The sequence below is a fragment of the Phodopus roborovskii genome, unplaced genomic scaffold, assembly GCF_943737965.1.
Source record: "Phodopus roborovskii unplaced genomic scaffold, PHOROB, whole genome shotgun sequence".
Classification (NCBI taxonomy): domain Eukaryota; kingdom Metazoa; phylum Chordata; class Mammalia; order Rodentia; family Cricetidae; genus Phodopus; species Phodopus roborovskii.
In genome coordinates, this window is record NW_026125489.1 from 5,206,372 (window position 1) to 5,220,831 (window position 14,460).

The following is a 14,460-nucleotide window of genomic DNA, read 5'->3' on the forward strand; positions in this document are numbered from 1 at the left end:
CTCATAACTCCTTATCAAGGCTTGTTACATGTGCATAGTTTATAGAACATTCCCTTCATTTTTCAAGGTAAAACTTGAAATTTTACTTTTTAGTAACTCCACTATAGCAGAAAAAGAACAAATATAATTAGTGATTGTGGCTATTGGGAATTTCTTTTTCTGAGCTTTCGCTCTGAAAACAGAATGTAACATTCCAAAACTTGAAGACTTTATTATCACTAAAGTAATTTTGTATGATCTTTTTAAAAAGTTTTATTTTTCAACCATTACCCCTGTGAATGTATAGGCACACAGGGCAGCAATCAGTTGTGCTCATGAACCGGTAAATAACACAGTGAAATCCGCTTCATCTTGACCGGATGCTGGTCTCACGGGTGCACTGGGAAAATCTCAGAGCTGCACCTCAGCGTGCGTGTCTGCACATGCTGGCCCTTTCCCTTCTCTGTAAAGAACAAACCACACTTGGTTAAAGTCACTTTTAACCTGACTAAACACTTTCAGGCTGGCTGTTACTTTAAATGGTGCGAATTCCAAGTTTGAAAAGATGGCATACTGCCTGAGATTGACCTTTTTCTAAGATACTTTGGATGGAACATTCTACAGTCCATACTCTGCATCCTTATATTCACATACTGTTTTACAGGCCATCTGCGTGGGACCGGAAAACATGCAGATAATGTACCCAGCTATATTTGACCAGTTACTGGCATTTGTCGAGTTCTCCTGTAAACCTCCACAGTACGGACAGCTGGAAACGAAGCACATTGCAAATGCAAAATATAATCAGGTAGTTCACGCATTGTGTTTATTCTGCGTTATGGCTTATTAATGAGCTCCAACGAAGGCAAACCTTGCTTTCCTAAGAAAGGGAGTTTCCATCCCGCCTCTTCATGTGTCTGTGACAGAGTAGACGTGTTTGATATCCTTGTCTTCTTTCTTGTTCGCGACTTCTCTCCTGAAAGTATGGCCTCTCGCTTCCCTGCTTTCTCCCGACGTGAAGCGAGCTGCACTGCATCTCTTTCTTGGCTTCCCATCCTACAAAATGGCCTGGAAAGCTCAGGTCCTAATCTTACTTAGCATAGAAATCTACAGTACAAGGCGAAGACATCTGTGCGTACGCAATTAGTTGTCCATTGCTGGTGTGAAATTTATAGTTGGATTTTTACATCAATTGTCGTAGCCTTAGTTGGCAGCTTACATCTTGATTTTGACTTAAAACAAAAGTAAACTTTTGAATGCATGTACATGTTGATTTTCTTCATCAATATAAAAAGTATACTATATATAGTCCAGAAGGAGTTTTAATATGTATTCATTTTTCTCATTCTATTCGTCTTGCATCACAATGGAATCACAATAGATCCAACTATTTGCACCGGTGAGTTACATTTCCTAAAACTGTCCTAACCTCCTGGCACCAAGTGAAAGCCCGTCTTCCCAGTCCTGACAGAGTGCTCTGTGTTTCCCAGTAGTTGTAAATTCTGCCTGGCTGAAACTTTTTATGAAGTACATTGTGTTTTTAAAACTTTGCATGGCATATGATGAGATCTAGAACCGAGGCCTGAACTTGTCAGGAAAAGGAGCTTTCTTTTCAGAAACATTGTTTCCTTCAGCCCATCGCCTTTAGCTCCATGTGAAAATATTACTTTCTAGGCGGAATGGGTAGCCCTGAACTATGTACCGTTTGCTGAAAGATCTTTGGAAGTAGTTGTGGATTTGTACCAAAAGACAGCCTGTCATAAAGCAGTGGTGAATGAGAAAGTCCTCCAGAATATCATTAAGGTAACCATCTTTCCTTATCTCTATAGTTTTTTTTCGTGTTACAAAAAATACTGAAATTTCTCTTTAGGCGATATATTGGAGTAAATGGGGGAAAAAACATTACTACAATGCGTGAATTGTATTTAGCAAACCCCCCCCTTTTTTTTAATCTGTGAGATATAACTAAACTATATCTCCAGCCTAGTTATGTTTTCCTTCCCAGTAGATATCTTCTATTTCTTAAATATGTTTTATTTCTTAAAGAACGCTCAGATCTTACAGATGTACTCAGCATCTGTTAACTGGTATTGCAGACTCACCTTTAGAAGGCCAGTCCTTACATATAGTCTATAGATGACAGTGTTTGCTTTTTTGTTTAAGTCTTGTTCATTATGTTTCTTGTATTTGAAGGACAAATCCACACCTAGATTTCTTCTGATTACTTTATTGCAGTATTATAAAAAGTACGTTAAAATATTTGATTGGCATATACAACTGAAGGAATGTTAGGTATGAAACTTGAAAGTAATGGTATTTCAGGTTGTTAGCTCTCCCCTAACCACTGGGAAAATATTCACAGTTACTGCCCTCTCTCAGATGGGCTACCCATGTGAACAAAATTCCTTTCCGATGGGAGAACTAGGTCAGGCTAGATGGAGACGGTGTGAAGGCAGTGTGGTTGCTGCACACATGTAAGCCAGCGCTCGGGAGACAGACAAGGGACAGACAGGTTGAGTCCAACCTGAGCTACATTAGTGACACTTTCTTCCCACTTGGAGACACGTGTAGCTTTCAGAGCTCTTTAACTCAGTGGCACCGCTCATTCTTAGACTTCATTTTATTTGGAACAAACAAAGATGGCCATTTGTATGCTACCTTTCTAGGAAGTGGGCCTTGGGGGCCATGCCTGGGGTCAGTCTTTGTTTTTCTTTCCAGTGAAGATGCTGCGGCACGGTTTCTTCCATGCAGCTGTGTGTGTTTTACCCAGTCTTAACGGCCTTTCTCCTCAGACTCTCCGGGTTCCTCTCAGTTTGAAGTATTCCTGCCCTTCTGAAAGCACATGGAAACTGGCAGTGGCATCTCTCCTCAAAGTCCTTTCCATCGGGCTGCCTGTCGCCCGACAGCATGCTTCTTCTGGGAAATTTGACAGCATGTGGCCAGAACTAGCCAGCACTCTTGAAGACTTCCTCTTTACTAAAAGGTCAGCTCATTGATGTAGAGGTGTAGAGAGATGGAAGACTGCCCATCATCGCTGCTCATAGCTGTGAGACCTGGGTTGACAGTCACTGACTGCACACTGGACGGGCGGGCATTCATTTGTCCCTAGTCTCCCACTGCGCTTACCTAGAAACTGACAGGAAGCAGCCAGAGGAGGAAGGCTGTTTACAATGACTGTGGTGGAGAGACCAGTGTCTGAGGCAGAGGACTCCCTGCTTAGTGTCTGGTTACTGAAGGCCCGCTAACCATCCTAGCAGTGGTGTACAAACTGCACAGGGCAGAGGACTCTGTGCTTAGTGTCTAGTTACTGAAGGCCCGCTAACCATCCTAGCAGTGGTGTACAAACTGCACAGGCTACTGCTAAACCTACATGCATTGGTACCGTTTGATGCATGCAATATAAGAGAAAGTAATATAGGCTTAAATATCAGATAAAGCAGTTCAAATTGCGGCCTTGCCGTTGACTTGGGGTGTGATGGCTGACATGTTCTTAGGCAGGTGAGGCCTCGGTGTTCCCCTCTGGTGACTGGGGCTAACACTGCTTGAGGGCCTTTTATGTCACAATCAGCAGAAATCAGTTCAGATGTACTCGCAATGGTATTATCGATAAACTTTTTGTATGTTTTACCAAGAGAAGTTCAGTTTTCCAACTATTCAGTTCAAGATTGGTCCGAGGGTTGTAACAAATCATTTACACTAACTACTTCTATTGAAAGGTGCATTCTTGTAAGTGTACCATAACGTCTCAACCTGAGGAGGAAGAACTAATGTTTTGTCATTTGTATACTGTTTATCTCTCTTCTGTTTGTTTGGAAATGTTTTACCTAATCTTTTTTTTTTTTTTTCTTTCTTTCTTAGCATACCTCCAGATAATCTTTCTATTCAAGAATTTCAAAGAAATGAAAGTATTGATGTTGAAGTAAGTAACTTAGAAAAATTCTTTTTTCTATGTTTGAGGACTATAAATTTTTGCTTTTAGCAGGGGAAGGGCACATATGTGATGCATGCGTGTCTTTCTGTCTCCCTACTGTGTGCTGTGTGTAGGTCAGAGCAGCAGCGGAGACTTTTCCGGTGGGCTCTGTACCAACTGTGCCATCTTGCCACCTTCAAAGTTTTTAGCTTTGAAGTTGGGGTTGGTGACGGAGTTGGGATCTGTTGTCTTTGAGGTGGCTTAACTTTGGAGTGAATCGAATACATTATCTCAGGTGTAGACCCGGAAGTGTAGGCGTCGTCAATGATCTGCCCCTCTGTGCCTTTACTGTTTCAAACGCTGGATGAGCCCTTTTTTCCTTCCAATGATTAAAAAAAAAAAAAACTGTCAGGATAAGTAAGGTATTTGACAAAAAATGAATGTAACTTTAGTTTTCGTAGTTTACAGTTTCTCATAAAAAGTAAGCTTAATCTTAATTTTGGATATCTTATTTTATTTAGCATGGGTGAGTTTCAGTTTTTCTGTGTGTCTACACTTGGGATGAATACCAACATATAAAATTGTAGTATAGTAAACCTTAGTGTCAGTGGTCATGTGTAGTAAAACTAGTTCAAGTACTCTCTCAGGGAAGGTTCTTTAATTTTTTCAAATTAAAATAGAAAATTTAACTTTTACTCTAGAATTGTACTTGGGCCACTCTCTTTCGAGGACAAAGGTATTTGACTCTCCTTCTGTTTTAGGTGGTCCAGCTTATCAGTGCAGAGATACTTCCGTACGCCAATCTTATCCCTAGAGCCTTCGTGGGCCAGATGATGGCCATGCTCAACAGGGGCTCCATACACTCCCAGTCCTCCTCGTTTACAGGTGCGTGGTGTCAAAGGCTGCCCTGGTGCTAGCAAACAGTGCTTTGGAAGAGGCCAAGAAGGCGTGTTTAATCCCCCGTTTAAGTATAAACTGGAGAACGGGGAGGTAATTGTTAGGGATGTGATGGAGAGTATTATGCTTTATGAGGGAATATGTAGGTGTGTTTGTACTTGTAAGGTCTGATTAAATTACGTGGATCTTCTGGATTCCAATGAAGTTACATGGGTTGACAAAGGTTACTAGTTTTGTCAAGTCATGGATTATTGTAAGGAATACAGTATCAAAGAGTACTCTGCCCTTAGTATGTTGGTGCTTTATGGGAAAGGAATGCCTTAACATTTTTTTTTAAAGGAACACACGTATTGAATGCCTTCTTCGTACAAACATTATGCTAGAGAAGTATAGCATTCCTCAAAACATTTCTGATGATAGCTACCACACTTTTAAAGAAAGATGTAGTTAGTCCAATTGGAAAACTCGCATAGTCCTAGAGAACGAGCATGTTCCCTCTGTTATGTTATCACGTCCTAATCTGAGCTGCTACTCAAATTGTACTTTACTATTTCTGTCTATTAAAACATGTATTCACATCTCAGATGTAATTTGACATCACTGTGGTTTTTCCTATGAGATTTAGAAATTATAAATTTTTACAGTATATATACCCTTAATCCCTGCATTTACTACACCCATGAACAACCTCTGATATTTTAAAGGACACTTGTACAGTCTGGCCTCTAGATGGCTCTCATACTGCTTACAAGACAGACTATTTTTTTTCCACTTGCCCAACCATTTAAAAAAAAAAAAAAAAAAAAATTGGCCTTTAAGTTAATCATGGGAATTTCAGAGAAAAGGAATTATGTGGACTTAATTTTTATATTGTACTTCCATTTGAAATGCTAGATATTTTAATAAAGTACAGTTAAAATGAGGTATAAATATTCCCAGCTCAGGAAGTGCCGCTCAGGTGTGCTCTAGTCCTAGACGCTTTCCTGGTACTCTTCTCTGCTGCCTGTGGATGGAATGTGCCACACTGAAAGGCACCTACACACCCTTCCGGGACTCTGCATGGCGCACACATCCCTCAGCCTTACCTTAGGCTTTCCTAGAAACACACACAGAAGGACATTCCGTGCTAACGAGTGCCCATGATGACTTGGTTCTTGGCTCTTTAAACATGACCTGACAAAGGCCAGAGCCAAGAGTAAAGAAGCTGAGTTCACATGTGTTTAAGGTTCCAGAGGGATGAGAGCCCACCCCCATCATGGCAAGGCAGGGCGTGTGACAGCAAGCTGGGGACGTGTTCTAATGTCATAGCGGTGACCGAGAAGATAGGGCAGCTGCCAATAGAACAACATGACACACGCTGTGGTCAAAAAGGAAGGAATGGAGCGGAGTGTCTAGCAGGCGATACTGGCCTCCCAGGAGGGAGCAGAGGGATAGACAAATTTCTGAAGACGTATCTTCACGGTAGAAGTGGTCACACAGTGCCAAGACAGTGAGAGGTGAAAAACCAAGGGTCAAGGCGCATCAGGAAGTAACACGGCTACAATAAAGAAGACACTAAAGGGTGTCAGGGACAAAGTCTCTTTCAATGGCTTAGGAGTTCTCCATAGGAACAGCGTGCTTCCCAAAGACTTGCCCTGGGTGCGAGGAGTCACTTCTCACCTGGAGGCGCAGTCTGCGCACAGCGTGGAGTGCACGTCTGCGCACAGAACAGTGTATTGTTCTTGGGCAGAAAGGATGTCATGTCCCAGGAGTTTTTACCTCAGGCAGGGCGGGAGAGGAGAGTTCACATTTCCCACCACTGGATCGGCTGCCGGTGCTGGGAGCCACACCCAGTGCCACCACAGATAGTGACATCTTCAAAGATGAGCAGAGATTCACCTTCCCCGTCCTGCCTTAGGAAGAATATCTTCATGAAAATAAGAGTGAACAAAGAAAATGGAAGGCTTGCATCCCAGGAGGTGCAGCATGAGGGAGCATGGTGCTGGCTGAAGACGACTTCTTTCAGGTTAAGGCTGGACCAGCAAGGGTAGAGAAGACCTAGTCTATACCAGAACAGGCCATGTTCCAAAAAATGTGTTGCTAGGAAAGGAGAAAGGACAATGAGAGACAGAAAGGCAATTGTTACCAAACTTCAAGAGTTTACTATAAGTCAGAAGTAAGATTTTGTTGTTGTTTAATAAGGGGTTCCAGGCACCCCAGGCTGGCCTCAAAAAACACATAGCTTCAAGTGGCTGCCTTCAAACTTCTATTTAAACTAGACTGGCCTTGAACTTCATTCTCCTGCTGGGGTTACAGACATCCCACTGTGTCCACTTTATGTGGTACTGGGTATTGAAGCTGGAAATCAAATTCAGGGCCTTAAACATGCTAGCCAAGCATTCTGCCAATCAAGCAATGTTCCTTGCCCTTGTGACTCATTTTACAATATTTTATAACGGTAAAAAGGTAAGAAAATGGCTCCAGCCAACAGGTCTTTGCCTCCCAGCCTGATGACCAGAGTTCAGTCACCAGAACCCACATGGTGAGAGAGAACCGACTTATACAAGGTGTCTTCTGCATGCACACTACGGCATGTGTAAACACACACACACACACACACACACACTAAAGTAAAATCAAGAAGGAAAATGTCAGTTATAGACAGTCTTATTTTTTTCATTCCAGGAGGGGAAATTGTTGGTTTTTACTAACAGTTATTAACTATAGGTTGTTCAGTGCTTGTCATCTTTCTGAGGGCCCATTCCTAGCCTAGCTTGCTAAACTCCTTATTGGCATGCATTGTTTTAGCATTTTATTAACAACCAAATTCCATTCATTTCACAGAAGCAGAGATTGACATCCGTTTGAGAGAAGAATTTTCTAAAATGTGTTTTGAAACGTTGCTGCAGTTTTCCTTCAGTAACAAAGTCACAACACCCCAAGAAGGCTACATCTCACGAATGGCGCTGTCAGTGCTCTTGAAGAGGTCTCAGGATGTCCTGCATCGCTACATTGAGGACGAAAGGCTAAGTGGAAAGTGCCCTCTGCCAAGGTACGTGGTTAATTAAGAAGGACACACAGGGATATCACAGTGACAGACAGCTGGAGAAGCAGATTTCCTAAGTGAGCCGGACCCCTGAGGTGGTTGGTAACTGAATTCACCCTTACAGTGTAAACATGTAAGAGTGATGTTTGTTAGTTATTATCATGCTATTTCAGACCTCTCAGAGATTAAGAATTATGTGATACATTTATCTAATCACCTTTTGGACCTGAAACAAAAAAATTGAATCTGAAAATAGGGCCAGAGGTTTCTGTGTAAGGACTGGAGGATTTGCATGAAAACTCAATCTCCTTCTCTAAAGAGAAAGATTATGTCATTTCCCAGGGTTATCTGTCTCTTCTCGATATCTGTCTCTCTCTCAAATCTCAGTGTTTTCTAATCTGCCTAACAGAGCCCATGCCCCAAGCTGATCCCTTCTTGTACATCCAACCTGATAGAATTCGGCAAAGGGTGTGAGCAGAGCTTTTAATGTAAGAACAAGTGTGAGGGAAAGGTGAGGGGAGCTACCGCCCTGTGATGGGTACGGCCACCTCCACAACGCCAAGTCCCTCGTACACACCTGTTCCTTTCAGTCTCTGAAGCTCGGCCTGCCCAAGAGTAAGCATGCAAATGTCACTTATCAAAGTGCGTACTACAGGTTCATACCAGTTTACATTTCCCCAGCAGTATTTGAATGCCGTTTCCTCAGTCACTAGCATTTTAAAACCTTTACTTAGTGTTTATCTTACAATTTTCTCATTTGGTTCATGAAATGTCACAAATGTCACAAAAATCACAGTGTATATAATGATCAATACTTATTAACCATCCACCATCTTGAAATTTAAATTTCTAGGCCATAAGGTAGGTCTCTACCTTCAAATGTATACACAACCCTGAAACATCCCACTGACAGCTTGCTGGTAATTTAATTATGGACATGATTAAAAATTGGCTAATTAAAGTAGATTCCTCTGAGCGACATTACATTAGATCATAATGTTAGTGGAGAAAGTAGCTTTCCTTCATTTTCTGTGTTGAATATTTAACCAGCTCAGTCAGTACTGTAATTTTACTTCTGTTATTTATGTGCCGGTATGTGAGTATTAGTACATGTACCTGAGAACAGATGTCTGATCTGAAGCCTGAGCTGTAGGCAGTTGAGAGCGGTGTGAAGTGGCTTCTCCCATCAAACTCAGGTCCTTCCTCTGCACGAGCCACCTCCATTCTAACCCACTGAGCCCTCGCCCTCTAAACTGCTGCCCCTTAGTGGGGCCGCTTCTCGTTGTTGCACTCTGTGTTGCATTATTATGTGTTTTTTATATGCAACATTCAGCGTTGCAAAGAAGGTTTGATGTCCAGGGATGTAGTTCAGTTGGTTGAGTACTTGACCGGGTTCAGTCCCTAGACGGCATGAACAGGGCCCGATAGTGAGGTCTGTCCTCACAGCAGTCAAGCACTTGAGGCAGCGGGGTCAGGTCAAGGCTGCCTTCCGTTTCAGGTCTGACTCCAGACTGGGGGACCCTGGCTCAAATAGAAAAGAAAGGCTTGAAGTGGTGTCCTGTCCAGGACAGGGAAGGCCGGGCTGGCTGTGGGTTTCAGATCTTGACCTGTAGCAGGGATCACAGATAAGCAAACAGCATCCCGGTGTGGGAGGGGAGGGAAGGCCCAGTGCTGTTTGAACCCTTTACCCTTACGGTCAGACGTCACAGAACTAATTCCCAGCATGCTTCATGTTGTCTGATAAAAATACCCCTAAGGAAGTGAAAAGCATGAGTGTCATTGTAATTTTGAATTATTTTAGCAGCTTGATAAAATATGGATCAGATATTAAAAATATTTTTTCATTTAATCTTTGGCAAACTTATTACTATTAGAGAAGCTTTTAAAAGTGTGTTATTTTAAATAGTTGTACTGGCTGTCTTATAAATGTAGATTTTCCAAGAGTTGACTGAATCTTCCCAAAAGTATCAATGAAAGCGGGGACACACACACACACACACACACACACACACACACACACACACACACACACGAGACACACTACAAATCAGATTTGTGTCTGGGAATACAGGTATTACATGTATTTATTTTTAATATGTATTTGATTTTCCTTTTTATAAAGATTTAACATTATCTTTTATTGTATTCAATATTTTTCCAAAATACATCTGTTTGTACAAATTGTGGGGAAGAAATACATAATATATTCTTTTCAAATCCTAAGGGAACTCTCTTGTCTATTTTAGGCAACAAGTAACAGAAATCATATTTGTTTTAAAAGCTGTCAGTACTCTCATCGATTCGCTGAAGAAAACTCAGCCTGAGAATGGTAAGTGCCGAGAACTTGGTCATCCCACGAGACACACACAGACGCCTCCTGTCCCTGCACCTTGCCCTGTTCCTAAGTCAGCGGAAGTTCAGAAGGCGACCACCACTGTGCTGCTTTCTGTCCTCCGGCTCTTGTGATGCCAAAACTCAGGCCCATCACAATGTCAGGCCAGTAAAATTCATTTGCAATGTTTGGTCTTTATATTAAATGACCTATTTTTAAAAGATGTGGGCGTTCAGCAAGATGGCCTAGCCTGACAGTCTGAGTTTAGCTCTCGAACCCAGAAAAAGTAGGAGAGAGCCAAGTGTACAACATCGTCCTGACTTCTGTGAGTTCAGACACGGTGTATCAGACTTGATAAAATGAACAAACAGAACTTCTCGGATTATTTTAAGTGATGGTGCTGGAGAGACATCGGAGCCGCTCTGTGGCCTACACGCACGCACGCACGCACACACACACACACGCACGCGCATGCATAGTTTAAAGCATTTTAAAGTTGGAATTATGAAGTCAATTTCTAATTTGATGTAACCATGAGTTACAATGATTTAGGAAAGCATAATAAGCTTCATTAAGAAAGGAGAAAATAGGAATGCCACCCTTCCTAGCAGAACTCAGCAGGCTTGGCCGGCTATCACGTGGAGAGCCAACAGGGTTCATGTCTGTCTGAACTTTATTATTGTCTTCCTGTTAATTTTGTTGCTGGAAATGAGGCATTTGAAGACTTGTTTTTGTTTGAAGGGATTTTGTTTTTATTTTGAATTAAAAATTAAAAACAGCAGGTGATGAGGTGCTTAATGGGTAAGGGCATTTGCCACCAACCCTGAGAACTTGAGCTCAGTAGCAGACCACATATTGAGAAAATCGACTTCCTCGAGCTGCCCTCTGACCTCCAAGTGCCTGTTGGGATGCACACACTAAATGAATTTTAAGATGTGTGTGTTTGTGTGTTACTACTGTGTTTTTATTAATTTGTGCTTCTCTCTAGTTAATCAATACGTACTCCAATAATCTTGCGTTTTTCTATGCATATAAATAATACTTCCTATTTATAAGCACTCTTTTTTTGGTTTATTGAGATGGGGTGTCTCTGTGCAATAACCCTGGCTGTCCTGGATCTCTCTCTGTAGACCAGGCTGGCCTCGAACTCAGATCCATCTGCCTCTGCCTCCTGAGTGCTGGAATCAAAGCTGTCACCTCCCAGTTTTCGCTTTTTGATATTCTACTTTCTCATTTAACAAACATTAATACACACATCTCTAGTAGTTTTTATAGTTTGGGGGTTTTGAAACAATCTCATGTAACTCAGGCTGGCCTTGAACTATACATTTGTAGCCAAGGATAACCTTGAATTACTAAATTTTCTCCTGGCTACAGAAGGCACTGTACACCTGGCTTCCTGTTACAAATCCCTCAGATTATGGCAGGTTTGAGGACATACTATAAGAACCTGAGGAGACTCCCCAAACTGTTATGTCAGGGGTCATCTTGTTGTAGCTCCTCTGACTGGCCAAGAATTGGCCAACGCAGCTAGCCCTCCCTTCGTCCAGATGACAGCTGGAGCAGCATGCTTCCGGTTTTGCTTCGGTTCCTTTTCTGACTAAGTCGCCCCCCACCCCAAGCAAAACAAATGTATGGCGTGGATTCTTGCATTATTAGTGTGTGGAAGAGAGGTGTACACTGCGGTCCTGGGGCTCACACTCACGTGTAAGGAGCAGGGAGCAGAGTGAAACAGATGTAGAGAATCCCACAAGCATCTTCACTTTGGGAACCCTGGGTTCTGAAGCTTTGAGTATGCTCTTATACTCTCAGCCTTTAGTGGATTCATACGAATTACTGCTCTTTGAGAAGTGGCGGCTGCCCAGTTTATTTGGCCAGGAACTTGCTTCAGAGGTTCACAGAGACGATGTGAAGCTCATTTCCTCACTTATTAAGAACAGAGGAACAAGAACTACCTATTTCGGGGGAAAATGTCGACATAGATAAAGGACAGTAATTACAGAAAAGGCTTTGAGCCAGGTGTGGTGGCACACCTTTAATCCCAACACTTGGGAGGCAGAGGCAGGCGGATCTCTTGAGTTTGTGGCCAGCCTGGTCTACAGAGCGAGATCCAGGACAGCCAGGGCTACACAGAGAAACCCTCCCCATAAATGAGTGCTTGTGCATTTTCATAGTATGGCATGTATTCTTCAAGACTGGAGGCTTGCCCCATGCGGCAACAGGATGCCTGTCAGCAGGTTTCATGTAGAGCCTGAACACTCTGCGAAGGACTTGCCAGAGAATAAGATGGAGGGGCCTACCTGGTAACGTGGTGAGACACGGTCTCAGACAACACTTGCTCACATGTGCAAGTCCCTAACACTGGGGAAAATCCAGCAAGCAGTACATGTGATTTCAGTGTGAGCTGGGGCGCTCTCACGCACCTGATGAGAAGTGTCCACTTGGAGACGTGGTGAGGGGAGCAGACGCCATTCTGACCCGGTCAGTGATGCTCAGGAGAGGTTAGCAAGCACTGTGAGGACACAGCTTTCAAGTAAAACCAGGGTTTGAGTAGGCGAGGGAAGAAAAATCTTTCTAATTGTTCTTGACAGGCACACTATATTCTAGCAACTCTACAGAAAATTATGATCGGAATTTAACAGTCTAAACAAGTTAATCCCAGAGTTTTCACAAATTGAAGCAGGATTTAAAATACAATTTTTCAGTTTGTTAGTATTGGCGAGTCTATACTCACTGATCATTTCTCGTAAGATTTCACCTTTTTTTGTCTATGAGTGTTTTTGTCTGCATTATGTATGTGCACAACTTTTGTGCCTGGTGCCTGAGGAGGCCAGAAGAGGGCATTGGATTCCCCTGGTGCTGAAGTTCGAAGTGGCTATTAGCCGTGTGGGTGCTGGGACCCACACCCTGGCCCTCTGCATGAGCAGCCAGTGCTCTTCAACCACAACGCCACCTCTCCAGCCCCTCGTCTGCTTTCTTTCCTTTCTAAGTACACAATATTCTTTCACACTAGTATGAAATCTGACAAACTTAAAAATCAAAAGATGCTTGCAGAGGCATTTAAGTCTTTTTTATGCGAATTGGGTGAATGCTGTTTATATCCACTCTGTTGAAATATTTATTCTTCTTGTATTACAGTTGATGGAAATACCTGGGCACAGGTCATCGCCTTATACCCAACTTTGGTAGAATGTATCACGTGCTCGTCCTCAGAAGTGTGCTGTGCTCTTAAGGAGGCACTAGTTCCCTTTAAGGACTTCATGCAGCCACCAGCATCCAAAGTTCAAAATGGAGAGTCGTGACCAGCTAGTCCTGCAGAGCGAGACAGCATCCCGAGTCCTCTATGGAAGGGCGGTCCTTACTGGAGGTCATTCTTGGCAGCTCTCATTTGCCTTCTTTAAGTTAAAGTGTAATTACCTGGGTTCAGAAATTCATATAGAAGCATACACGTCAGCCAAGGCTCCTTGGAGGAATCGGAGCCTTGTCATGGTGAGAGGGATAATGAGCTCGACATCATACCTGCTACCGTCTCTTCAGTTGGTGACTTACAAGTGAGCTTATGTACAGTGTGTGGTGTGCGTGTCAATGATGTGCTTTTTAAAAAGCAAGAAAAGATTTCCATTCATATTTTTAAGGCTGGTGTTTTGCACCCTTTTCAAGTACAGAAGTATACTAAAGGTTTTATGCAAGGTGGTACTGTAACATTCCATATTATCTACAGCCAGCCTTTGTGAACACAAAGGGAACTGATATACTGTGTGTATAATAAATGGTACAGTTCTGTATAAAATAGTTGCATTTATTTAAAATTTCAAAATATTGATGTTAAATGCTTGAAGCTGTATTTATTATTAATACAAAATGTTTGCTTACATTTTTACTTCTGATTTGCCTTCTTATGGGGCAGATAAGCTTATCGTGTAACCACAGTTAGCTTCATGTTTTTACCTGCATTGTTGGTGACCAGAGGATCATGGGAGGAAGCAGGAGTTAGGCTCTGCTGACTCTGCACCTTGGAAACAGCTTGTAACCTTAACATGCTGAGATACATTGTAGCACGATGACCCAAATCATACCTCATTTCTTTAAGCCGCTAAGCTTTCATGTGTCCCTTTATATTTGCTGTCTGAACTTTAAAGACTTTTCATACTTTATATTTCTGCTGACTTTTCCTATGACATTTGTCACTGTCTGTAGATGACCGAGGCAAGATGACTTGAGGTTTCGTGAAACTTTGCCGAGGTCTTGTTCATTTCTGTGTTTCCCTTGGAATTCCTCTCAAAAGTAAACAGCGCTGGGCTAACCCACAGTATAAAC

General features: G+C 42.4%; 1 protein-coding gene across 2 annotated transcripts in view; it reads left to right on the top strand.

The window, feature by feature from the left end:
• Mon2 (MON2 homolog, regulator of endosome-to-Golgi trafficking) overlaps positions 1-14,017 on the top strand; it is a 61,761-nt gene extending 47,744 nt beyond the window's left edge. Inside the window, exons 27-35 of one of the 2 annotated variants that reach the window (XM_051176159.1) lie at positions 644-787; positions 1,361-1,378; positions 1,654-1,782; positions 2,772-2,962; positions 3,838-3,898; positions 4,651-4,774; positions 7,610-7,817; positions 10,058-10,140; positions 13,282-14,017. In XM_051176159.1, coding sequence (XP_051032116.1) covers positions 644-787; positions 1,361-1,378; positions 1,654-1,782; positions 2,772-2,962; positions 3,838-3,898; positions 4,651-4,774; positions 7,610-7,817; positions 10,058-10,140; positions 13,282-13,445 — 1,122 coding nt within the window. In that variant the 3' untranslated portion in view covers positions 13,446-14,017. The remainder of the gene's footprint in view (positions 1-643; positions 788-1,360; positions 1,379-1,653; positions 1,783-2,771; positions 2,963-3,837; positions 3,899-4,650; positions 4,775-7,609; positions 7,818-10,057; positions 10,141-13,281) is intronic. The other variant, XM_051176160.1, reaches the window with a different exon arrangement.
• Positions 14,018-14,460: the final 443 nt, after the last annotated feature.